The following is a 26,846-nucleotide window of genomic DNA, read 5'->3' as shown; positions in this document are numbered from 1 at the left end:
CAAAACAGGGTGGTCACTCAAATCAGATTTCAAATTTCCCTGATTTTTCTAGGCTTTCCAGATAAAAATCTTAAAATTTCCAGCTTTTTGTTTCTTTTTTCTTATAAAGTGAAGGATGTGTACAAGGAAAGTGCCTATATTATAAAATATTTTATTTAAAATGTTATTTTTTTAACAAATGATCTTGAAAAAAATAATTTATTTTGATAATTTGGCAAAATTTTTTACTTATTTTTTAATGTTTTGGTACAAAATTTTAAATCAAAAATCATACATTGACCAACAAAAGAGTAAAATTAAATACTAATATATAGTTAGTTCTTAAAAAATCCTCTTTTTAAAAAAAATTAGCATTAATGCAACAATTTGACGACAAACATTGCTGTAAGAGATTGTAAAAAAAGGGTGATTGGTTGGTTTACTGAGAAAAAATAATTCATAGATTTCTTTGAATTTTGATGCAAGCAAAGTATCGCTAGGTTGATGATATTTAAACTGTTTGGCGATACATTTCCGTACAAAAAAAGTGGGTATAATGGATGAGATAATTTAAATTAAGAAAATTAGTAAATAATTTAAATTAGTGAAATTGAAAAAATTATCTAAGAAAAAATTTTCAGCTTTTCTTTAAAATTCCCTGATTTTTCCAGTATAAAAAAAATTCCCTGATAATTCCAGGTTTTCCAGGTGGGTGGCAACCCTGAAAAACCATAACTAGTTTTTTTCTAAATAACTAGTTATTTTCTTTAGAAAGTTTGGTATGAAAAAAAAAATATTTTTTTTTTGGTCATGATTCTAGCAATAAGGGAGAACTAAATACTAAGAAATAAATGAACTAATGAACAAAAAATTATTTTTTGTAATTTATTCAAAATTTTTTTTAAATCTTAAAAAAAAAAGTACACACAAAGTGCTGTAAACTTAAAATTACGCTGAAACTTTAATATCTTTTTTATTGTCAATTGAATGTGTCATGTTTGCACAGATAACTTCGGAATTTATTGAATATACAAACTCCGAAAAAAAAAACGTATTTTTTCTAATTTTCGATTATTAATAGAGATTAAAAAAAATAATGGAGAATTATTTCTTAAGTTCTAAATTCAGGAATTTAATGACTTTTCGGTGAGACTTGCATTTCTGATCTCCAATCAGTTTCGTTTGAGGAATTTTTTTAAAAATTGAAACGATTTATGAGGATTTCCTATTTTTACTATACTAAACAACATGAGAAAGTCGGATATTTAATTCCAACCAAGCTAAAACGAGTAAAAATTTTATTTATTTATTAATTATTTTTTTATAGAAAAGTATGAAACAATTACCAATTTCACTTATTTTTTACTATGATATATATTTTAATATGAGAGAAAATTGAAATTTGGATCATTTAACTTTTAAAACTAAAATATAGTATTAAGAAAATTTAAAAAGTCAATAAAAATTTCAAAAATACCCTGAGTTCAATTGTGCATCTAACTGGAGAAAAATAAAGATTTACAAATTAATTCAGTATTTTATGAGAAAATGTGCATGTTGACCATTTTCACTGGACACCATAAACGAAACAGTAATGAGAAAAGCACAAAAACCATAGAGATATGAGAAATATTAAGAAATAAAAGTAGAAATTGTTTTTCTTAAACTTAATTGAATCTGTGAGGCATAGTGCAATAATTTAAAGTTAAATAATCTAAATAATACACGATAACCAATATATATAATAAGAGAAATATAAAATCCAAAGTAGAAAATAGATATGTAAAACTTATTAAATCTTTGGATGTCTGTGTAATGTATTTTTACAGACTTTGGCAATTGAATACACATTTATATCAAAAATAAAATCTAAATAAAATTTCTTTATAAAAGAAAGAAAAAAAAACTTGACAAAACTAAAGTAGATAAACATTAGAACTAAAAATATAAGAATTAAAAAAAGAAAAAAAATCACATCTTATTAGAATAACTTGTTAATTAGTAAATAAGAAAATCTAATTAATAAAAAAAAAAAGATCCATAAAATTCTAGCATACTTCACTGGCTTTAATATAATGTTCCAATTTTGTAATATAATGTAAAATAAATAAACAAATGAACATAATAAAAAAAATAAAGCAAACACTGCGGGGTGATAAATTTGAATAGATCATTATGGCCTAAATTTACTGAATGATGCATAAATTAATCCAAATCATCAATAGGTAACAAATCTCCAAATGAAATAAAATTAAAGAAAAAAAAAAGTGACGATTATCCTCCAAAATGACAGATGCCGAGTTTCAAATATCAGAAGCATATTTCAAGATACAAACAGCAATCGAAAAGGCAGGAATATGCATATCGCCGACATATTTGTTCACAACCAGCAGTGTAACTCGACGCTGAATGGTTGTCAAGGGAGCTGGCTTCACTTCTAACCAGCCAATAAAATCGCTTACTTAGGAGAAAACATCTCACGCTCAAAGCAAAGGTGGGCGGAGCTTCACCGAAGAATAAAGGAGGCAGTGTGTTGATTGGCTCAAGGTTGATTATTCTGTTTTTATAGATAAGTTAATGATAAAAAAATTTTGATTTTTTTTTAAAATTAAAATAAACAAACAAACTGAGTACAAAATTTGAGCAAATTTTAAAATATTCCAATGATTTTTTTCTCAATCATTTATTTACAATTCGGTCTTGAAAGTAGAGTATCTATCACAAAGACTAGGATGATGCGAAATTATTAATTTAAGATTTGCACAAAACAGGATGCATTTTATTGCTAGTTTAAATATAATAAAACTGGATGCCTAGAAGATTAATATTATTTTCCTTATCATACATTGGCTAATACTAATTTGGCTAGTATTTAAAGTTTCACATCTTCTGCTTGTAATACCGCTGCCGTCGCTGTATAATCATTTGATAAAGAATTACACATTTTGAAAAAGCTAGTGGAATTTTAGATTTAGTTCCAATTTTCCAAAATAAACATTTTTAATTATATAAATAGCGAATGGCAACACCATGTTTTTTCCAATAGTCCAGGAAATAGAGAGCTCGTCCAATGATGTGAACCGGGTTCGAATTCCAGCGATGGCTTTTTTTTATCGTGACCATGGACAATTAAATGGCCTCGTGTTCTTTCAAAACTGCATCCGCAAACTCCAATACATCATTACTGTAGAGGATCTCACGAAGTTCTGAAGCCAGTGGCACCGCACATGGCTTGCACCGACCACAGTGCTGACGTAAAGTATCCTCAGTGAAAGATGGTTCATGGATTTGAGTCTTTTTCCCGTCAAATTAACCATGGAAGGTTATCGTGGTTTTCCACTTCATGTAAAGCAAATACCATTAAAATAAAATATCCTCAGTGGTAAACGGATAATGGGTTAGAGTTCCCTTGCCGTAAGGTTAACCATGAGAGGTTTCCGTGGTTTTCCACTCCATGTAACGCAAAAACTGGGTAGTACAATCAAAAAGCCCTCCACGAAAACAAATTCCGCTTCTGGATTGGGTTCAAAATTACAAGGATATGGAGTTGAACATTAGTAGTCGTAAACCCAAAAATTTGGCCCGGTTATTCAACGACAGTTATAAAATAAAATATCAAATCTTAAGAAGTGGAAACTCCTGGATTAGAGCGTTCGCCTTCCAATAAGGTTAACCGAGTTCGAATCCCAGCTATGGCTGGCCGATACGAATTCCGCACCCGGCTCGCACTGACCACAGTGCTGAAGTAAAATAGGGTTAAAAATGATTAAAACTCCTTCAGCTGAAAATGAGACATTTAGTAGGGAAAGTACGTTAACTTATAACATTTATTTTAAATTAATTATAAGAGGAAGGGGAGCTGAGAAAGGGAAGAAAAAAGAAAGAAAACATTAATTTTGAACTATTTTCCTAAATAATAATTTAAAAAAAAAAAACTATTAAGATACTTATTTACAACTCTTCATGACCAATACTTTTTAACATGGGACTTACTATTTACAATTAATAAAATTATATTTTAAGAATTAAAATTTTCATTACTTTATGAAAGTAATCTCGATTAAATTTTTTTACAGCTAAAATTTAATGATATACAAATCGTTTCACAGCATATAATCATTAATGACATAAAATGGTCCAAGTAGATAGAAAATGGTTAAAAAAATTTCTTAACGGTTATCTGGCTATTTGCAACATTTTTAAATAGTGTGATTATTTTATCTACCTTGATTTTCGAGCTATTAGACGAAAATTTAATGACTTTGTTTAAAGACTGCTGTGCAATTTTGAACATGCCAAATTCATTCTGGAAAACAGTCTTTTGACAGAAGCTGTTCTTGAGAGTAATATTAAACTTAGGGCAAATAACTTAATCAGTTTTGGAATCAGTCCCATATGGTGTTCTTCCTCTCCTGATTTTTAAATCGTGGGAATACAAATAGCGATGTTATTTTTAAATTGCTTGAATACGAATTGCTAAGTGGGACTTTTAAATTACGTAAATAAAAAACGCGATGCGTGGTTTTCAAATCGTATGAATATGAATCGAGATGTGTGGTTTTAAAATTGCGAGAAGACTCGCACCGTATGATTTTTAAAACGCATGAATATGAATCGCGATAAGTGGTTTTTAAATCGAGTCAATATGAATAGCGATATGTGGTTTTTAAATCGAGTAAATATGAATCGCGGTGTATAATTTTTTTTATACGCCAGAGCACGAATCGCGATTTTGAATCTCGTGAATACGAATCGCGATGGATGATTTTTAAATATCGTTAATGTTAATACGAAATGCGATGTGCAATCTTAAGATTGCGTAAATAAGAATTACGATGTGTGACTTTAAATTGCGAAAATAATTAAAATTTATGATTTTTTAAACGCGCAAATACAAATCGCGATATGCGAGTTTTAAATCATGTGACAACAGAAAGAATAGGTTGGGTGTGAGTTGTTAAATTTGCACGCGTTCATGGGACTAAAGTAATATGCACGTGTACAGAATTTCTTTGCTGCAAAAGGGACTGTGAGTTAGGTTTTATAATACTCCGGAAAGGTGTTGATTTTGCTAAGATACGTAATAACTTTTTAAGTTACAAAAAAAAAAAAAAATATCAAATTTCAAGAATTATAATATTGTGTTAAAATATCAGGATATTCAAAATCACAAGTAAAAATGCGGCAATAACGGGAAAAAAAAACAAGTTCGAAAAAATTTTATTAGTTAACTAAACTATTACTATAACTTTTATTAGATAACTTTATTAGTTCAAACTATTTACCTTAAAATCGGCACAAATAGAGCACTTAAATAATGCGCTATTACTAAAGTATTAAAAATATCAGAATATTTTTAAATCACGGGGAAAAGCGTAGCAATAACTATATATAAAAAACTAAAAAAAAACCTACGAAAATCTCTTTATATTTACGAGGAAATCGGCGTAAATAAAGCGCGTCAAAAAGTGATGTATTTAAATGCGGGATTCGAAAATTAAGTGTTCCAACAGCGTATAAAAAATATCGGCACTTCAAAAACCTTGTAGAAATTGTGTAGCAATAATTACTAAAATAACGATTGAAAAATAATTTGATTCGCGATAAAATGGGAACAAATAAACCACGTCAAAAAATGATTACGTAAATGAGTTCGTACTCGCGATTCGAATTACTCGCGATTCGTAAATAATATTGTGCTAAAATATCGACATTTTAAAAACCACGCGGGAATGCGTAGCAACAACTGCCGAAAAAAAGGTTCAAAATTCATTTAGATTTGCTATGGAGTTTGAGCAAATAACGCGTTAATAACGCGTTATAATATTACTTTTAAAAATCGCGATTTCAGAAAATACGTGAAAATGTGTAGAAAGGACCACCGAAAAGTCATAGGATATATGATGAAATCGGCTCACACGAAGAGTGCCAAAAGTGATAACTAAAAATCGTATATCGTAATAATGAAGTATTGAGATTCTCAAAACTAAGCGTAAATTCGCAAGTTAACCATCGAAAAACTACATTGATTGAGATTGGGTGCGCCTAAAACGTATAGTTCAAATTACCGAATTCTTTTTTATTTTCAAAAAGAAAAAAAATAATATATATATATATATACCGAAGACCCTGCTAATAACATGCAGGACCACCTTCAGCCCTCAAAACTGCTAGCACCCGCCGTGGCATTGATTCCACAAGGTGCTGATAGGTAGTCTGAGGGATCTGGTACCAAGCGCTCACCAACTGGTCCTGCAATTCCCTCACATTGTGAGGGGGTAGCGTGGCAGCACGAATTTGGTTTTCCAAGTAGGACCACAAATGCTCTATTGGATTAAGGTCGTGTGAATTTGGGGGCCAAGACATGACTTGAAAGTCACTGGAACGTTCCTCGACGATTTGACCCTAATGACATGGTGAATTATCCTGTTGGTAAACACCATCCCAAAAACTGTTGCCATGAATGGGTGAACTATGTTCAAGTAGCTTAGAGACGTCAGGGATTGTTCTATGAGGATTATGGGTCCTAAGTAATGTGCCCCATGAAAACATTGTTCCTGGGCGAGAAACCATGAAAACCTGTCAAGGCCATTGTTATAGATGGTCATAATGTAATGGCTCTTCGGTGTATTAAAAATTTTGTTCAAATAGCTGCCGCGGGCAGCACATCGAAGTTTGGCTAGTCTCATGTGGCCCGCAGGTTGTGTACCTCTATAATGTAATGTGAAAAATTTATTTTAAAAAAAAAATGGAACACATCGTGTTTCAATTTAGAAACATTTCATTCAATTCATACACATTTTACATATTAAAGGTTTGGGTACTTACCATATTCATTATTGTAACAAACTCTTAAAATGAATAATTACAAAGGAAAAAGTGGGGATATAGCGGGATGTCAATCAATCTTCATTGATTAAATGCAGGTGATAATTATATAGCATTATTATAAAATCACAATTATTATTGGACTTGCACAACAAAATTGATAAGCATAATTAAAACAAAAATATAGTTCTCTCGTAAAATTTTCATAATATAGTTTTCTTTCTTATGCTCTGTTTTAAATGAAATTCTAAAATTTAAAAGTATTTATAAAAGTTATTCTCTTATAAAACTTGTACCCAACTTTTCTGTAACCCAGTTTGCTTATATATATATATATTGACTTGATATGATGTAGAACAAAGTACCTGCCCGCGAAGCGGGCATCTCACTTCTTCATCTGGCTAAATTTTGCCCTTAGGCAAATGTAAATAATGACTTTAGAAAGGGTAAATCCCACAGAAAAAAAAATTTCTGTGATCGTCATTTGTGGGCTCTCCGTTTCTATGTCTTTGCAGCTGGGAGAAGGGATTGGAGTAATGTAACTAACTCCGCGTCTTTCAGGAGTTCCTGCAGCTCTCTAACGATGTGTAGGAATCTGGTGGCTGAACTATATATATATATATATATACGCAAATACCAGTGTTCGATATAAGGTGTTTTTTTTCCTTTTTTTTTTTAACAATCTAAGTTTTTTATGCTAAAAAAATTGACAATCAATACAGTGAATCGGGACATAAATTTTTAACAAAAATGAAAGTTAAAAAGCAAAACGATATTTAACTATTTATGTAACTAATACAATATGTAAGTAACAATGAAAATAAAAAAAAGAGTAGTATTTCCAGTTTTAAATATCTATTTAATAAAACTTAATACACAAAGACGGAGTTTAGGTAAATGATTAGGCTACTCGAGGGGAAAAAATAGCAAGAAAGAAAACAGTAATCGGAATGAACGCAATTAAATTAGTTTTTACAGTTAAGTATTTTATTTATCTCGAACAAGAAGTTTAGAGGAAATGTTAATCGACACATAACAAATTAGCATTTTAATGGTATACAATTAAATACTTTTAACTGATGTTTCATATTCTAAAATAAACGCAATTAATTTTAAAATCTATAGCACTCATTTATACTTACCTTATAAGATATAAAACCAATGACTATCCCATTGATATAAAAAGTTTTATTATTTTTTCGTAACATTTTTTAACTTTTTAACGAGACCTTTATTTCTAGTAAATTAAAGTATTTTTGGAATTGAAATTGTTTTAAGAACAGTAATTGATATAAGAAGAAAAAAAAACCTCATTTAGATTATAAAAATGCCATTTTTTTGGTGGTAAATATATTTAACATGACCTATTAGGAACTTACAGACTTTTATTTTTCTTTATTTATACAATAAATTCCTTAAATGCTACACACTTCAAAAGGAATTATGTATTTTATAACTTTTATACGTTTTTTAAAAGTGACAAATGGTTACCAATTTTATTCAAACTCACTTCAAGAAAGCTGAAGTAATTGAAAAATGGAAACCTAAATTAAAAGTGGTAAAACGTGGTGGTAAGTATACTTCCCACGGCCTTCAAAAGGGTTAAGCCAATTTCATCCATGGCTCATGTTGCCAGTTATCTGTATTTAACATCGATTGTAGGTGTATATTTTTTTTTCTTTCTTCATGTTGTAACATTAAGAGTGTGTTTATGCATTTATATAAAAGTATTCTTCAAGAAGTTAGGAGAAAAAAAATTTAATTAGATATACACGCTGTTCATAGCACATTTATAATGAAGTTCCCAAAATTAATAGAGTTAGAAGTTCACCCAAAATAATGGTCCCCCATTTTTTTTTTTTTTTTGCAGACACACATTTTGGCGGCAAACTCAGTGGATGGGAGTTCGAAAAAAAAATAAATCAATGAAAGTGAATGAAAAGAATTCGTCTCTCCCCTCTTTTTCTTAGAAAGAGGCCCCCTGAGCCGCGTGTAGGGCGCGTTTTAGGGAGGGTTATACCTCCCCCCCCATATAAGGCCCCACTCCGAGAATGGGGCCACTACTGGAAGTTATATTCAACAAGCTATTAATGACACAGCACGGGCGATTTCCCAACTGCGATTCTACACAGAACTAGAGAAACTTCGATAACTCAAAACCTATGCACAGCGGGTCAGAAGACCATGATCTTTGGCCAAAAGTCAAAAATTAAAATTTCAACTAAAATATGCGTAGGCAGTTTTAATTTTGCCCGAATTAAGTATTCATAATCATTCCAAATATTATAATTTACTTTTTGGACCGACGAGAGTACAATGTCATGAAAAATACGTTACAAATTTTTTGTTTTTGTTTTAAATGTAACTTTTAAATTTTTATTTCCGAAATATATATTAGAATTTCACATGACTGTAACATTTTCATCAGAGTCATGAGTGTTAAATTATAGTATCATTTTTTAATGTGTTGGATGAGTTAATACTCTTGACAAACTTATAGTTTATATCTTATCATTTGTCATTTTACAATGTTTGAATGACTTTCGAAACTTAGTTCCAAAAAGTTCCACGAAGTCATGAGCTAAACTTTTTTTGTTGTTGTCTTCTTTGATGTTTCTTCTTTCGAAAAAACCTGCTCCATTTTGCCCGTATTGCAAAGGTGGACTCAATATACCGAAAAACAAAAATGTTTTTTTTTTTTCATGTTTTCGCGTTATTTTGTAATATTACTTCAGAAATACAATTTGCTTTTCATTTTTAATATAAAATGACGAAAAATATTATATTTTCATTGCTATATTTAATTATTTAAACGAACATACTATATTATTATTTTTTTTTTTTACTTTTGTTCGTCATATTTCAGCCGCCATTTTGTTTTTTGGGGTATTTTTAGTATATTTCAAAATTTCAACTATGAATTCAATGTACCAGCACATAAAACCCCCCAAATTTTGAAACAAATTTTACCGAAATACTAATTTTGACCACGAAACCTTGGATGCTGGCCCACTGAGCTAAGTAGAGAATTTTCAAATTTTGCTAGTGAATTGCAAGGGTAATAGAAAAACTTCAAGTATTCTAAATGGAAAAATGTCGACTTAGACTGTTAGAAATTTCTCGGGAAAAATGTCTGAATAACAATCTATTTAATTGTTATTTTACAATATTTATACAAAACAGTCAAATGACCATAAATAAGGTGGTAATCAAACTATTAAGAGTGAGAAAAATCGTTTCTTAACGGTTAAATAACCAGAATTTTACTGCACCTAATGAAACAACTTAGTTCCTTTCAACTGTGTACATATTATAGCCGAGAGGTCAATCTCATAGGGCAGTCAGTTAAATGGGGGTACGCGTTCTTATGCGAAATATCTTGCAACTTATTTAAAAACAAAGCTAACAATGAAAATTTACGATTACGTATTTTTCTATTGGCTACTCTTTGCAGAGTTAACAGTTAATAATAAGTGGTGTCAACAGCCAGTTGTGATTTGTAACTTTAGTACAATTTTTTTCTTCTTCTTCATCACAGCAAAAACAATATCATCCTTCTCACTGATGCAAATAAACTTATTAACAAAACTTAGTACCAAAAGGAAGAAAAATTAACATGTTTAAAAAAAAAATACATTCATTTTTTTATGAGTAGTACACAGCGTTACGAAACATTTAGAAAGGGTACACAAAAGTTATAAGTTTGGGAAACACTGTCATAGGGGCATGGGATTGTACAATTATAAGTCTGCTGTGTCATAATTTTATGTATATTATGCTGCAATTGTATGCAAGTTTTTTTGTTTCATAATTCATCACTACATATCGAGTAGAAGTATTTTTTCTTCCTTTTTTGAGGGGGGGGGGCTGATTTGTAAGGAGTCACTTTGTCTGAAAATTTTGCTCAATTGACATCTCAAAAGTGTGATAACTAATGAAAATTATCAGACTGCATTAAATATGTTTTTGTTTCATAATTCACTATTGCAAAGGTGAAATAAATAGTACTTTGGGTAGAAATGCTTTTCCTTCCTCTATTTTTGGGGGAGGGGGAGCAAGCTTTCAAAAGAGCCTTGCTTCCAAACATTTCGAAGTTTTTAAAAATCAAAAGATTTTTAACAGAAAATTGAATGCACATTTTTCTGCTTATGTCTTATAATTTCTCATTGCGAAATATCATTTCGCTAAGAAGTATTTTTTCGCTTTTTTTTTTTTCCTTCTTCCATTTTTAGAGGGGAGAAAGTTCTAAGGATTCCTTGTTTTAAAATATTTTGCAGGTGGGGCCCAGGATTGTACATCCAAAAGACTGTTCACTCATAATGCCAATAATAAAACAAACTACGACAAATAATATCTTACAACTATATAGTAGCGCGACGATTATCCGAACTGCGTGGTTCGGATAATTGGAAAAGTTGTTTAAAATCTAGTTTAAATGATAATTATTTATGCACTAACTACCCTTCTCACTCTTCCCAGTCTTAGGACTGGCAGTACTAGCTAAAATAGCTCTGGTGAGTTTAAAAGTATTTTCTTTTCTTCAATTTTTAAATACTTTTTATTTATTTTTAAACTTTTTATTTTGAATTTCTTTATTATATTTCAGCTTTTTATAATTTTTTTTTTGACAATTACTGATTTTACCACATTTTTCTTTATTTTCCATTACAAAAGAAGAATTTTGTACGCGTACCACCAGGGGTACGGGAACAGTTTAGAGGGCAGGGATCTGTTTAGAAGAAATTTGGGTCCGTTAACGGACCCTTCACAAAATATCTTTCCATAAAAACGGACCCTTCACAAAATATTTTAACTTAAAAACGGACCCTTCACAAAATATTTTAACTTAAAAACGGACCCTTCACAAATTTGTTTATCTTCATTATTATTTTGTCAATCGAATAAACCCTTTCCAGGGCAGAAAACAGGAAAGATGGATGTAAACGAATTAAGTTTTGTCTTCGGCAGACGATTCTTCCATTATTCGTCCGAAATGAATATTCTGCGTTCAGCAGTATGGGCTAAATACCAAATGTTTGTAAGTTGCATCTCTAATTTAGAAGCAGCAATTGTTGTTTATTTTTTAAAATTTAATTTTTGTAATTATATTTTTGACAGTGTTGAGCATTATCATGTATGTCTTAACAATTTAAAAACTCCTTGAAAAAGTTTTTTTTTTGTAATAACAGACCCTATTTGCACAAATTCATAAAAGCGGACCCTGATTGAAAGAATGTGAGTAATTTTTTCACAATTTCACGAAAAACGGACCTTTCACAAAATGTCTGGACAGACCCCTGGAGGGGGTACGCGTTCTTTACGAAATATCTTGCAACAGATAACATTTTCAAAACTTTCTATTTAAAAACAATTCCAGACATGAAATTTTAAGATTGCGTATTTTTCTATTGGCTATTTTTTTTTGCAGTTTTGCAATAATTAGTTGTTTCAACAGCCAGTTGTGATTTTTAACTTTAGTGTAATTCTTTTATAGTTAAAAATATATAAATTTTTTTATTAGTGGTGCACAGCGTTACGAAAAATTTAGAAAGGGTACACAAAAGTCAAAAGTTTGGGAAACACTGTTCTAGACTGTCAAAATGAAGTTCGCATTCTTGGATGATAATTTTCAGTTGAAGAGGGCTAAAGGGGTATGTAGGTTCAACTGTACAACAATACATGTATGTATGGCTACTATAAGAAAACTGCTAAAAAAAGGTTGTAAATTAAATAGGGTCATCAACTGTAGTGGATATTATTCATTCTTCCAAATTTAGAAAAACTGTCTATAAGTTGAAAAGTATTCTTAACTTGAAGAAAAAAAAGCGAATGCGGACATAGTTCGGATAATCGGCGCTCTACTGTATATATATATATATATATATATATATATATATATATATATATATATATATATATATATATATATATATATATATATATATATATATATATATATATATATATATATATACAGTCAAACCTCGATATCTCGAACTTGAAGGGAGAGGAGAAAAAATTCGAGATACCGAAAATTCGGTCGAAAATCGCAAGTTATCGATGGTAGAATAAAGAAAAATGCTCTTTACATACCTATTTAATATTCCATATTTATTCTAAAAACACTTTTTACACTTAAAAAGATTCAATTGTTGTTTGCTTTAGAGATGTGTAAGAAAGTTTGTTTATAACACTTTCTAAGTGGACTATAGCTTTAAATGTCTTCTCTGACATATTCAGCTGCCTCTCAATAAATCTCCTTACACTGTCACTGCAGAAAGTGTTTGTTTGAGAATTGATTATGAGAATTGGCTTTCTATTCTTAAAAAAAAACTTTTGATTATTTTTTTTTTATTTTCAGAAAACAAATCTACTATTTATGGAAAAAAAATTCAAGTTATCGAGAGATTAGAAAAATAAATTCGAGAAATCAAGGTTTTTTTTAACATTGAGTGTATAGGAAATTTGAAGGGAATTTTTTTCTTCGAGACATCGAAAAATTCGTGAAATTGAGGTTCGACTGTATATATATATATATATATATATTTCGTTTCTTTTGAAATATTCTATTTTTTGTTCACAAGGACATGGGATGAGAGGACCCAGGGGCCGATCCCTAGTTCAGGTCCCCTAGTTCCAGTCCAACCCTCATTCTTGATGCTATGAATGATTAGCGAATCGCGTTAATACAAATATCGTCTCCGTTCAATAAAACTATAAAGTCTAATACACATTATTTATCAAAAGTAGAAATAAATTGTGAGGAACGCTTCTTCAAATCTCGACTCTACATCTATTTAAGGGCGCCTTGCTTCAAATAATCAAAGTTCTGGATCATTTCTTTTAAATGAAGCACAAAAAGTAAAAAAAAAAAGGGGTGTTCTACATGCAGCTGCATCTTTAAAGCAAAACAAGAACTTGTTTTCAAAATGCCCCATGGAAGTTTTTTTTCTTTCTTCTTCCCCCATATATGTACATACAGAAAAGGCGGGGATAAGTTTTCCCCCTATCGCCAAGGTCAAACCAATAACAAACACTCCCCCGACCGTCCGAACTCCATTTGAACATTGAAATGGTGTACCATTCACTAAATCATTCAAATTTCAAGACAACTAAAAATAAAGTTAACTGCCAAATAAATATAAAAGTTCATAAAATAAAATGTTAAAAATATTGCCAAAAGATAACAGAGGTTTGTCGGTCGTCCCATTCTAAAAAAATATGTTCTAAAAATAAAGTTAACTGCCAAATAAATAAAAGTTCATAAAATAAAATGTTAAAAATATTGCCAAAAGATAACAGAGGTTTGCCGGTCGTCCCAAACTTTAAAAAAAAAAAAAAAAAAAAAAAAAAAAAAATTGTGATTCTATATATAACTTAAATTTTCATAAGTCAAAGACTGGTTGAAGTAAAAGTAACAAATTTAATGAACTAAATAATTATTATATGAAGTTAATTTTGTTTGATTTTTATTATGATTAGACCATAATTATTATTAAGCTGTTTGAGCTAAACTAACAGCAAAAATAATTTGTAAAGAAAAAAATAATTAAACTAATATTTAAAACGAATAAAAAAATATACACCAAAAAAAGAAAGAAAAAAGAAAACATTACATAATTTATGCGATTTAGAGCTGCGAAAAGTACAAGTAAAATATTCCGCTTTAAAAGAAAAAAAAAAAAAACTATTTCTTTGATGTAATATTTTATCTCAGTAGCTTTATCAGCAACTCATTGAGAACCCTTTTTATTTTTGCATATTTTTCCATATTTATGAAAGTAATTGTGTTAATTAAAGAGTTCTGACACCCCTTACACTGTTAGAAAATAAATAAGATGATAATAAAACTATTAACAGTGAGAAAAATCGTTTCTTAACTATTTTTTGCCAAGAACGGTTAAAAAACCTAAATTTTATTGCACCCATTAAGCTCATCTAATTAAGCAACTTTGTTCCTTGAAACTGCGTACATATTATAGACGAGAGGGCTAATTTGTCAATCTCATCACTGACAGACCGGGGGTTCGCGTCCCAGCGTCGACACCCCATTCCCTTTATCACATGAAGAGTGTCCTGCACTTTCCAATGTCCATTTCCTAACGAGAAGAGTAGCTATGTCCAGTTAAATTTTTCGTTTTACGGTTTTGAAATAATGGTAGCTGTAAAGGGTTAAGAAATCGTATAGTTTTGTATTCACGGTTTTATAACCATACTAGTTGTAAACTGTTACAAAACCATAGAGGCGAAAACTATTCTTTACCGTAAACTTAACGGTTAATTGGATGAACAAGCTGCCGCAGGTTATTTTACCACAATTTTAGAATGAGGATTCTAAAACCTTCTTCATCAAAAGATAATTTAATTATATAAGATTCATTATTGACTTATTATTAATGATCAGCAACCTTTCCCCCCCTCATTAACAGCAATTTTTACCCTTCAATTAAAACAATAATAACAATTTTTACCTTTCAATTAAAACAATAATAGCAATTTTAACCTTTCAATTAAAACAATAATAGCAATTTTTACCTTTCAATTAAAACAATAATAGCAATTTTTACCAATAGCAATTTAACCTTTTTTTTTCCTCCATTCATTAATATTTATACTGGTTAACCTACTAACCGAGTTTTACATTAAAAAAAAAAAAAGTTTACACATAAAAACTCTGATTCGAAATTCATTTAAATTAAGGGAATAATATTGAATTTTTAAATTATGACAAAAATTATTTTAAAAAAAGAAATGAACTCTCTTACAAAATTGAAGCCGATTAAGTTTTAAACTTAACATTAGTATATGGGAGTGGGAGAACTGCGATTCGAGAAAATTTTTTATTGCCAATCAGATATTTTAGAAATGTGTTTGGAAACATTATTGTAAATTTTAGTGTTTTTGTCGCGATTTTTTTCTTATTTTTTTGCTTCACATAACTTTAGGATGTTTCGTTATTATCAGAAACTATAAGACTTAGAAACTTAAAATAACGAAGGAGTGTAATATATATATACAGTCAAACCCCGCTATAGTGAACCTTCAAGGGACCACAATTTCGGTTCACTATAACCGGGAGTTCACTATTTCGAAACAGCAAACAATTTTAACCAATGGTTCTGAATTCCTCCCTGTTATTACACATTATTTAATTAAATGACCCATAAAATGAAATACAAAAATGACTAAAAAACAATATGTATTGACAAAAAATGTGTTCAATTTTATTTTTATTACTCTTCGTCTTGAGTATAAAAAAAATTAGGGATGCGAAACCGAGATAGAAGAAGCAAACAAGAAAAAAAGCTTACTGCTACATTCCACTTTATAGATGGTTTCAAAAATCGGTATATGCATTATACGTAGCAATTTCAAAATTACCAGAAAATCAGTCGAAGACAGAAAAAAGTTCATACTATACAACTTTCTCTCTTTTTTGGTTCACTATATCCACAAAAAATAACATTATATGTGCATAGCAAGGCATGTGAGTGAACGTTTTGTTCACTATATCCGGGAGTTCACTATAAACCATGTTCACGACAGCGGGGTTTGACTGTATATATATATACGTACGCAAGCATTGTGATGGAATGAAAAATAATTAAATCTGATACTACTGTAGTAAGTCCTTTTCTTTTAAATACCACTTTTTCAAAAGCTAAAGCAATTTAAATTGCGCCCCCCCCCCGCCCGCAAATTTTGTACAACTCATTTCTCTATAAGTAATGACTAGTCCATTATAGAAAATTTTCCCTATTTCGAAACCTTATTCATATGATCGAGCTTGAGTTCATGTCGCAAGTCACACAAAAAAAAAAAAAAAAAAGAGAGAGAGAGAGAGAGAAATTAGATGTCACCTGTCATAATATTTAGACTGAAATTTTTAAAAATATGAAAAACTTACTTCAAGAAAGATGAGAACTGTTTCTTAAAGACTTACATAATTCGCAATATATCGTTAACCAGTCAAATTATTACTTTACTACTTCTTTCTTACTATGTCACACATTTTGTTTCGTAAAGTTTAAATTTCCTTTACAAATTCAGGTGACTTCTCGTTTTGTCACAATTAACAATTTCATAAAATATGCTTACGTAAAACTATAATAATCGCATATATTTTATAAACAAAAAGATTATTATTTTTTTTTTTGAAAGAGAGAGAGAGGGGTGTGTGTGTGAGAATAGCAATAATGGGGGTTCGCGAGCAGACTCTCCTAGTATATTCTTTCATATACAACAGAAAATGAATTCTAAGTAATAACAATTTTTCAGATTTGTTTCATTGCATTTTCATAAAAAATTATTTTATCAAAAATTTGTTTTTGTTATGGCAAAAATCATTTCTTTTTTTTTTTTAAAATAACTTTATTTTACAAAGAAAATATATTAAAATATTGATAAACATTAAATAACTTTTAATAATCTTTTAATCAACTTTCACACTCAAATAGATTGTTTAGTTCTAGAGAGCAGTTTAATCTCCATCCTTTTGCGCTATTCATTTTAATGCATATTTATAAAATAGAGTAATAATTTATGTTGATAAGTAGCAGTTCATTTATACATCAGCGCCGCCCTCATAAGCAAGCGGCATAGCACTTTTAATTTTTGGGTCAAATCATGTATGTGCTGATATATGTACATAATCAAGTGCATATGATGGCAAACGTCATTTCATAATTTTTATTATACTTATAGTTGTCAAATTTGCAGTTCATTTAAAAACCAATGACATAAATATAATAATTATACTTGGTGAAGACTAAACTTGAAATTCTTCGAAGCCGTTAAGATACATTACTTAGATTTTATTACAAATCGTGTTTATTTTTTATTTTATAACCGTCGTAGAACAAACAGCCTACACAATTTTTGGTTTTCGACTACTAATGTTCAACTCAGTAGCCTTGTCATTTTGAGCCCAATCCAGAAGACGAGGGAAATCCTGGATGATGCATTGGGAGAAATTCGTCATTGATGGAACAAAACCGCATTTGCATATCATGGAAGGGAAAACCACGGAAACCTTCCACGGCAGCAGGGGAACTCTAACATATGATTCCGTCTACCAGTGGGGTTATTTTTTTACTTCAGCAACACTGTGGTCGGTGCAAGCTGGATGTGGAATTCGTATCGACCAGCCATTGCCGGAATTCGAACCCGGTTCATCTCAATGGAAAGCGAACGCTCTGAGCCATTACGGTACTACATGTTTCACTTTATTACCAAGTAGCCTATGGGAGTCGAAGATTCGTTTAAGGGAAAATTTATATTTTGCACCCAACGTTTATAGCAGGGTTGGCAAGTTTTTGTCACATGGCGGTTTTTACCGTCATGTCAAAAACCCTGTCTTGCCCATCCAGTTCCGCATTCATTGAAAGAATCTTCTCGAATTTTGGACTCATCCATACTAAACTCAGAAATCGACTGGGCAATGAAAAATGAGCAAGTGATTAGTCACTTGCTATCGTATGCTTCGGCACAGTGACCCCGACAACTGAACATGTAATTTTGTTTGTAATTCAGTTTTGTTTAATGTGCTTTTTCAACTGAATAAAAGGTTTTAACTTGACAAAATAGCAGTAATTCTTGACTTAGAGTTTGTTAGTAGTTACAAGTTTTGAAAGTTTTGTTTAGCTTATTTCTAATATTTAAGAAATGCCAAATTTTAAATTCTTCTTTTTAGTTCTTGAATTTATTAACAGTTCCAAACTCTTTTGTTTGTTTGTTTGCTTGTTTATTTCTAACAATTAAGAAGTGCAAAATTTTGAATCCTTTGCAAATCAAGCTATAATGATAAAAGTAAGTATCACTATTTTCGATATGTATACTACAATATTTCTGTATGAATGTATATCCTTCTATAAGAATACATATGTATATAGTTGCAAAATCGATAGCAATCATTTACAATATTCATTTATAAAGGCAATTATGGGAAAATATATTGTCCGCTGTATGCCATAAATTAAAGAAAATAGTAGGTTTTTGACTGTTTTTACCACTGTCATGTCAAAAACCAGTTTTTGACGGCAAAAACCCAACCCTAGTTTATGGCCCGCTATTTTTCAGAATAAAACCATTCCCAAAAACTGATTCTTGCAACAAGAAATTTTGTAGACCTCTTAGTACAGATTATGGCTGTAAAGACCTAACACTTTTTCTTTTATTTTCTAAATTCGATTTTAAATCAGTTTCAAATTTTGCTAGTAATAAGACTTTGCAATGGTGATAGCAATTTTTCTCTTTAGATAACTCTTACTATAAATCAAAACTTTTTTTGAAACATTCTTTAATAATAATTAACAAATACAGTCAAGTCTCATTTTAATATAAGCTTATCCCTTTTAAATTGTAATTATAACGACCGCATCTCAAGAATGAGGGGCCTCTCGTCCTCTCTGTGCGTGGATAATACATGGGTGTATGTATACACACATGCGTACATACAAGTAGTATATACTACAAGTATATATTGTTGCTTTGAAACTAAAGCGTGGTAACTCGAAAAAGAAAGTTTCTCAGGAGAGCGATTTCTAACTTTTCCCACCAATGCAAATCGCGCCAATGCGATAATGATTTATTTACTCTCAAAATTAATTTTATGGAACTATGAAGATAACACGTTGTTTATCTAAGAGGGTGATTGCTTTTACACAAAATGACCCAAATATCTCATTTTTCGATTTTTTTTTGGAGTTACTACGGTTCAGTTTCAAAGCGACGATAAATTAACCAGGTTAGAATTATCTTAACCACACAAAATGACTATCAAGAATTCAAACTTGCAATTGCAATTTTATGATTCAGATTGTTTTAAAACTAAAAAAAAAATTTTATTCGTAAATTATTTATCTCTCCTTAAACAGAATTTTTTTTAAAAATTATATTTCACCACTTTCTTTATTCTGTCCTCCGACATTTGAAATCGAAAATTTTCCCTATTGGTCAACAAAAACGTATATTTACTCCGCTAGGGGGGAATGATTTGGTAGCAGTTTTCAAACATGGAAATTGTTAAAGCTCGCTTAAAATAGAAATTTTTTTTAAAATTCAGACACAAAAAAATATATATATTTTTTTTTAAATTGTAAATTTAACTACAGAAATATTGAGAGAAAAATTTTTATCTTAGAAAGGGATGTTTCGTTTCATTTATAAAATGCTAGGTGGACTAAAGCCGGGCAAGGTTGACTCAACCTTTCATCCCATTAGTGGGTCGATAAATGAGTACCAAGCATGCTTGGGAACTAAACACTGGGGGTTCCGCGTTCGGTTGACCACCTGACCGAAACATCTGCTCCTGCACCCCAGAGCCCAAGGTCAAGAAAGCTGAGATGGGTACAGTAGGCCTTTGCCCTCTATGGGCTGTCACGCCACTGAGTTTAGTATATTACTCTATAAAATGCATACTTTTTTGCACTTTCATTCCATAAGCTGCTTTTTGGTTAGAATTTATACCCCTCCCCCCAAATATTTACGTTACATATATATAAATATTTGATAAATTAATTATTGTGAAAAATGGAAAAAGTTATTTAAAAAATATATCAGTATTTTTAGTTTTAATAATATTCAAATAATTAAAACTATTTAGTTTTCTGCAAATATGTTAAGTTTACTGATAAAAATATTTGGTGCTTAGAACACTAATGTTTAGATAAAAATTATAACATTTGCCTCTAACATGACTAAATATGAGTGTCGTTAATCTACGTGCAGTGCAAGTGGCTCTTCACTCAAAGAAGTTGCGCACCCCTATTTTAAACCAATGCAATAACCTATTATTCAATTCCTACTATTAGTTCATATCTTGTTCACATTTTCAATCGTTCATAAAATACTTCTCATTCATCCACTCAAGTGTTCAAGTAAACTTGTAGTGGATCACACTTGATGTTAATACAGTTTTTTCAAATACTAATTCATTCATTAAATTTAATTAAGTTTAGTTTTATATGGAAGAAAAAATTGCAATTATTTAATCAAAAGTAACTAAAATATAATTTATCTTCGTTGACTTCAATAGGAGTTGACTTTAAATTTTTTTTATGCCACTTGTTGCAAAGTAATTTGAAAAAAAAAAACGCTAGTATAGCCTTTATGTTTTGAAATTTTATCATGTTTTAGTAAACAAGCTTAATGATACATATTTCACCTGGTACTAATTCTGAAGAAAGCATGTGCTGGGCTGTTGTACCACTGAAGAAGAGGAGGAGGAATGATACATATTTAACATAACATTACCCTACACTGTTAGAATTTTCATTCCAAAATAATGGTAAAATAACAGTTGTCCGTCCATCCGATTAACCATAAAGTTTATGGTAAAGAATATCTTCTTTCTCCTTTGCGGTTTTGAAACCGTTCACAACCAATATGGTTATAAAACCATGAATACTATTATACACTACAGGGCTCGAAAAACAGCCCGTCCTCGACGGTCAAAAATTCTCCGCGGACAACGAATTTCTCGAATCCGACGTCCGCGCGGACGGCCATTTTCCCGTTAATGTTCGTGATACATTTTTCAATTTTTGTTATCTTACAAGAGTCTTGTAAGTTACAAGGCTGCAAAATGACCCACAATACAGCAACATACTGCACATATATTGATGTTTTCTCTTTCTGGGAGTACTGCAGCGGTTGAAAGGTGCTTTGCAGCAAACTTACAAAAAAACACAATACATACTGGTCTTAAACAAGAAGCGTTAAATGTAATTATGAACATCTACCTAAATGGAAAACCCCTTTCAGATTTCTGTTCAAAAACCTCTGTAAATCATTGGCTTGATTGTGGAACTGGCAAACGTCATATTTGATTCATTTAAAAAAAGCAGTACCCTCGGATAACTTGACCTTTGTCATTTAAATTCTTTCATAAAAGAAATACTAGGTTACAATTAGTAACCTAGTATTTCTTTTATTACTGTATAATGTAATCCTAGCAACGACTCATTCATTGTGCAATTTATATGTTTGTAATAAATAGGAGAAAATTATATTTTTATTTATTGAAAAGAGACGGGTTAGTTTCAACGGAGGATGGGTGCATTGTTGGGCAAGCCGTCCTCGGGGACGGGTAAAATTTCTGAGTTTTTTCGAGCCCTGATATACTAATAATACTTTGAATATAAACCTCTCTATGCTCGCAAAAGATTGGCTGAAAGGAAAGCTCTAACGTTGTGAATTGTTTTAAAGAGGACATTCAAAATTGTAATAATAGAAAAACAAAGAAATATAAATTTTTAAATTTAAAGATACATTACTGAGAATCCTTTACTATTTTAAGGTATTAAAATTTACGCATTTATTAACCAGGGACGAACGCAAGGGAGGGGTTTAGGGGTTTAAACTGCCCCCTTGAGCTCAGACAAAATGGCAAAAATAAAAATTTTTGTAGAAGTTATGAGGGCTATTATTTTTTAAGACTATATATTTTCATTAGCCTTATGCCTACTTTTATTTTTAACGGTATTTCTCAGAATACTGAAAAAACATTTACTATACATTTGATATGGTACTTTTAAAACTTGGTGGTACTTTTAAAACCAAATTCACGTGATACTGTTACGGGCTGGTTCGCAAGAATGTAGCTACTTCGAATTATTTTGATAAAAAATCACGAACTGAAATTAGTTAGGTGACAGCATCTAGAACCAATGCAAGTTTTTCTGTTGAACAGAAATGCCATAATTCCGTTGAAGAAAACGTTTCTAGCGTAACAAAATCTGATGAATGTGAAAGTGGCCCTCAAAGTGTTACTTCCCACCCATATGACATTGGACATTTTTCAGAAGATATTTCATTATGTTCTTAAACTTAAAAAATCAAATCAAAATTTAACTAAATAATGCTGTCTAAATAAAAAGTCAAAATTGTCTAGCTGAAGAAGGGGAAATAATAGAGCTTTATTACATACTCAAATTTCTTTTAGTAGTTTCAGAAAATTATGAACACCCCCCTTGAAAAAATTCTGCGTACACCACTGTTATTAACTATTTATTTTTTCCTTCTTTTAGATTAACTTGATATTATAATTTAGTTTCAATGTGCTTGTTAAAATAATATTAATTAAAAAAAACTATTGCAAACTATAACAACTAAATAAATGTTCCCTTTTCAATAGCATAACTAAACTAACTAAATAACAAAACATAACTAAAAGAAGTAAAAAAAAAAAAAATATATTTTTTTTCAATATAATTTTTTTAAACAATTCCTACTTTGGTCAAAAAAGAAAATTCTTATTTTAGTTACTTTTTATTAAATAATTAAATTCTTTTTCCTCCCATATAAAACTAAAATTAGTGAATTAAATTTAACTAATAAATTAATATTTGAAAAAACTGTATTAACATCATCATCCACTACAAGTTTAAATAAATGTATTTAAATGTGAGTGGATGAATAAAAAGTATTTTATAAACAATTGAAAATTTGAACAAGAGGTTAATATATATATAGGGAGAGTGAGAACTGGAAAAGAAGGTATTGGAAAAAAAAAGAAGAAAAAAAAGGCGTATGGTATCAGACAATTATAAAAGTATAAATTAGGTGGCGTGAAACACACATGCTACCACGTAATGTTCTTTATTGAATTTATCTGACACAGCGGATATAAAATAATTAAATATGCAAATGTGCCCCATAAACTAATTTTTTGTTCTAGTTAGTCATTTAGCTATTTAGGTTCTATTGTAGATAAAAAAGGTGGAAGTAGTGAAGATATTAGACAGAGAATAATCAAAGCAAGAACATGTTTTAAGGGATTACATAGATTTTGGAGAGTCAAATATTGAAATAAAGACAAAAATAGTTGTTTACAAAGCTATTGTTAGAGCAGTACTATTATATGGCGCAGAAACCTGGAAACAGACTAAGATCGAAATACAAAAATTAGAAACCTTTCAAAACAAATGTTTAAGATTTATTTTTAAAATTTTCTGGCCTTACAAAGAATCAAGTCAAAATCTATTAAAGAAAGCTATAATAAAAACAATGGAAGATGAAATAAAAAAACGAAGATGGAGCTGGCTCGAACATATCCTTAGAATGCCCAAAGAAAAAATTTAATCTGTTGCGCTTACATGGGCCCCTGATGGTAAGAGAACAAGAGGAAGACCCAGACTTACCCTCCAGCGCATGTTTTTGGGCGAATTAAAAGAATGTGAAATATCTGGCTGAAAAAAACTGTATTAATTATCCACTGCAAGTTTAAAAAAATGTATTTGAACTTGAATGAATAAATAAAAAAGTATTTTGATGAACGATTGAAAAAGATATATTGGGAGAGTGCAAACTAATAGCAGGAATTGAATAATAATTGCATTGTGTAAAGATTTCAATGAGTCTATTTCAAAATTCCTTGACAAGATGAAATATCTTGAATAGAATAGAAACAATGAAAGAAAATAAAAAGTTAACAGGATAACTCTCTCCTTTTGCTTCAAAAATTCTAGTTAAATGAAATAATTGTTAATTTTACTAAAAGATTTGCACTTTTTGCTTAAGCTTACCATTGTTTACTCCTTTCCCCCCTTTAAAACTCGTCAGTTTCCCTCGAAACAAAGAACTTTCCGCTAGTTAAATATATAATCATAAAAATAATTGCTATAAAACATTAATAGCAAATATAAAAATCATAATAGTTAGTAAAATATAATAGTTTTATATGAAGGAATATTTTGATAACATGTAAATTGTGACAAATTGAAAGATTTAAAAAAAACAATCAACTGTTTGTGAAAGAAAAAAAAAAGTAAATTCAGGAATATAGAGATTGTGTGACTCAATACGAACAATGGGAAATAATTTTAATGGTCAGACTCACTCATAATTTCTAACTCCCTATTAATTTATATTCAAAATAATGATTATTGTTTACTAAAAAATAGTTTAATATCTTTTAAAAGTGTTTAAATGAGTCGTGCCATGAAGTGCAGTTCGTCCGAAGCGGGGAATTTTTTAGAAACGAGCATAAAATAAAGTAATTTACAGAATATTTTAAAATATTCAGAATTCCATACTTATTTTAAAAAATAATAACAAAAAAAATCTACAAAGAGTGCATTTGAGAAAAAGGTGCCGTTTGGCAGACAATTTTTTACTAGCCATTATATTATATTTGCTCAACCAGTGGAGATCTTTCATTTTGTCCTTTATCAAAGAGCACCATTACTTAAGTTTTACTAACAACAAAAAATAATTTGGAAAATATCTATGGCCTCAATATGTATAGATTTTCTGTTCCCTTAATCCATTATTGTCTATAGTGACTTTTGCTACACAAATCTAAATATCGATTCATAAATTTTTTTTAATTAAATGATAGAAAAAAAAGAGAAAATAAAAGTCTAGTACTCTTAAGGTAAAACACCGATTTGTTGCCGAAAGATAAAAAATAAATAACCATAACTTAAAACGCAACAACAAAATGCAGCACTGCAAGCAAGGTGTGTAGTCAAATCTTTCACCAAAAAATAAGTATCTTTTAAGCCCTCAAAAAATATTTTGAAGCACTATATACATTAACAAAATGCAAAATAATTTTCAAAGACTTTACATATCATGATAAAATAACTAGTTTCAGACAACGAACTCTTTTCTTGATTATATTAGCCAGAGATTTTCTGGTTCTAAAAATGAGGGTGGAAAATGAAGCCAGACATTGAGAATATCTTGCAAAATGTAGCAGAGTTACACACGAGAGCGCTAGAATCTCACCGAACTCAGCTCAGTATACGCACACACTGACTCGCAAGTATTTCATCAAACACGTAAAATGATTGCCGCTTTTATACGCTTTGGTCCGACGGTAGGCTGAAATGGATTGTGATTGGTTAATGAAATATGAAAACGTTGAATAGAACAACGTGAAAGGCACGCTTTTGCACAATATGTACTGAAAATTGACATGGTAAAAAGAAAAGAGAAAAAAAAATTCCCATATTCAATAAAGGAAAATCAAGCACTTTTTAAAAACACCCCATGAAAAAAAGCACATTTTAAAAATGCTATGCACCATGTTAAGTGATGGACTAACACAAGTTTTTTGAATAGATAAAGACTTACCTGTTATGCAGATAATAACTATTAGCTAATTCTTCCAGGGTAAGAAGAGCTTGATTATTACAGTAAGAGTTGATATCTTCCTGATCCACATCATAATTCTTAGAATCATCATCATCTGTCTTAAAATCATCATCACCTTCTTCCTCCCTTTCATTGGTATTCTCAGCCTCTTTCCAAAATCCTTCCATTCCCTTCATTAGGCTTATTTCCTTTGTAGCTAAAAATAAATTGTTTATACCGATTATTCCTGTTCAGGAGCCTATAACATATTGCTAATTGAGATATGTGCCTGAATTCTAAACAATATAATTTTTTTTTATTTTAAAAAAGGCAAATTTTATTTTAGTTACTCTTTATTAGACAATCAAATTTTTTTCTCTAATACAAAACTAAAATGAATTAAATTTAATGAAAGAATTTGAAAAACTGTATTAACATCAAGTGTTAATACGATACAAGTTTAAAAAAATGTATTTGAACACTTGAATGAATGAATAAAACATATTAACGATTGAGAATTTGAACGAGACATGGGGAGAGCGTGAACTAATGGTAGGAATTGAAAAAGTAGTGAAACGGAAAAGAAGAAAAAAAAATGCCCTTAAATGAAATATAAATAATTTATAGGTAAACAATTTTGTTTATTAATTTTGGAACGACTTGCAAGCTTGAAGTTAAAATTGCAAATTCAAATTCTTGATTGCCATTTTTGTGAGAGTACAGATAATTCGGATCTATTAATACTAATATTTTTACATGCAGAGAGAGGATGAGACCCCCCCCCCTTTTGAGATACTTTTGGCAAAGGTGCACTGAAGAAGGTGGAAGTGAGAAGAAGAAAAAAAACGGTAGAGCAATGAAAAAAGGACTTAACCCCTTAACGATTGGTTAATTTTCAAGAAAACAGTCATAAAAGAGCCTATTTTTTTATCCCTGGAAATTGATTAGTGATGACACCT

At 30.1% G+C, this 26,846-nt stretch overlaps 1 protein-coding gene across 1 annotated transcript in view; it reads right to left on the bottom strand.

Annotated features, from left to right (window-relative positions):
• LOC107445964 (serine/threonine-protein phosphatase 4 regulatory subunit 1) overlaps positions 1–26,846 on the bottom strand; it is a 99,066-nt gene that overhangs the window by 67,202 nt on the left and 5,018 nt on the right. Inside the window, exon 3 of the mRNA XM_087149336.1 lies at positions 25,888–26,104. Within this exon, the coding sequence (XP_087005462.1) occupies positions 25,888–26,104 (217 nt within the window). The remainder of the gene's footprint in view (positions 1–25,887; positions 26,105–26,846) is intronic.

The sequence above is a fragment of the Parasteatoda tepidariorum genome, chromosome 8 (genome assembly GCF_982258835.1).
Source record: "Parasteatoda tepidariorum strain Cologne lab strain chromosome 8, Ptep-v5.0, whole genome shotgun sequence".
Classification (NCBI taxonomy): Eukaryota; Metazoa; Arthropoda; class Arachnida; order Araneae; family Theridiidae; genus Parasteatoda; species Parasteatoda tepidariorum.
The sequence above is the reverse complement of the archived record's forward strand: the minus strand, read 5'-3'. Positions and strand labels throughout refer to the sequence as shown.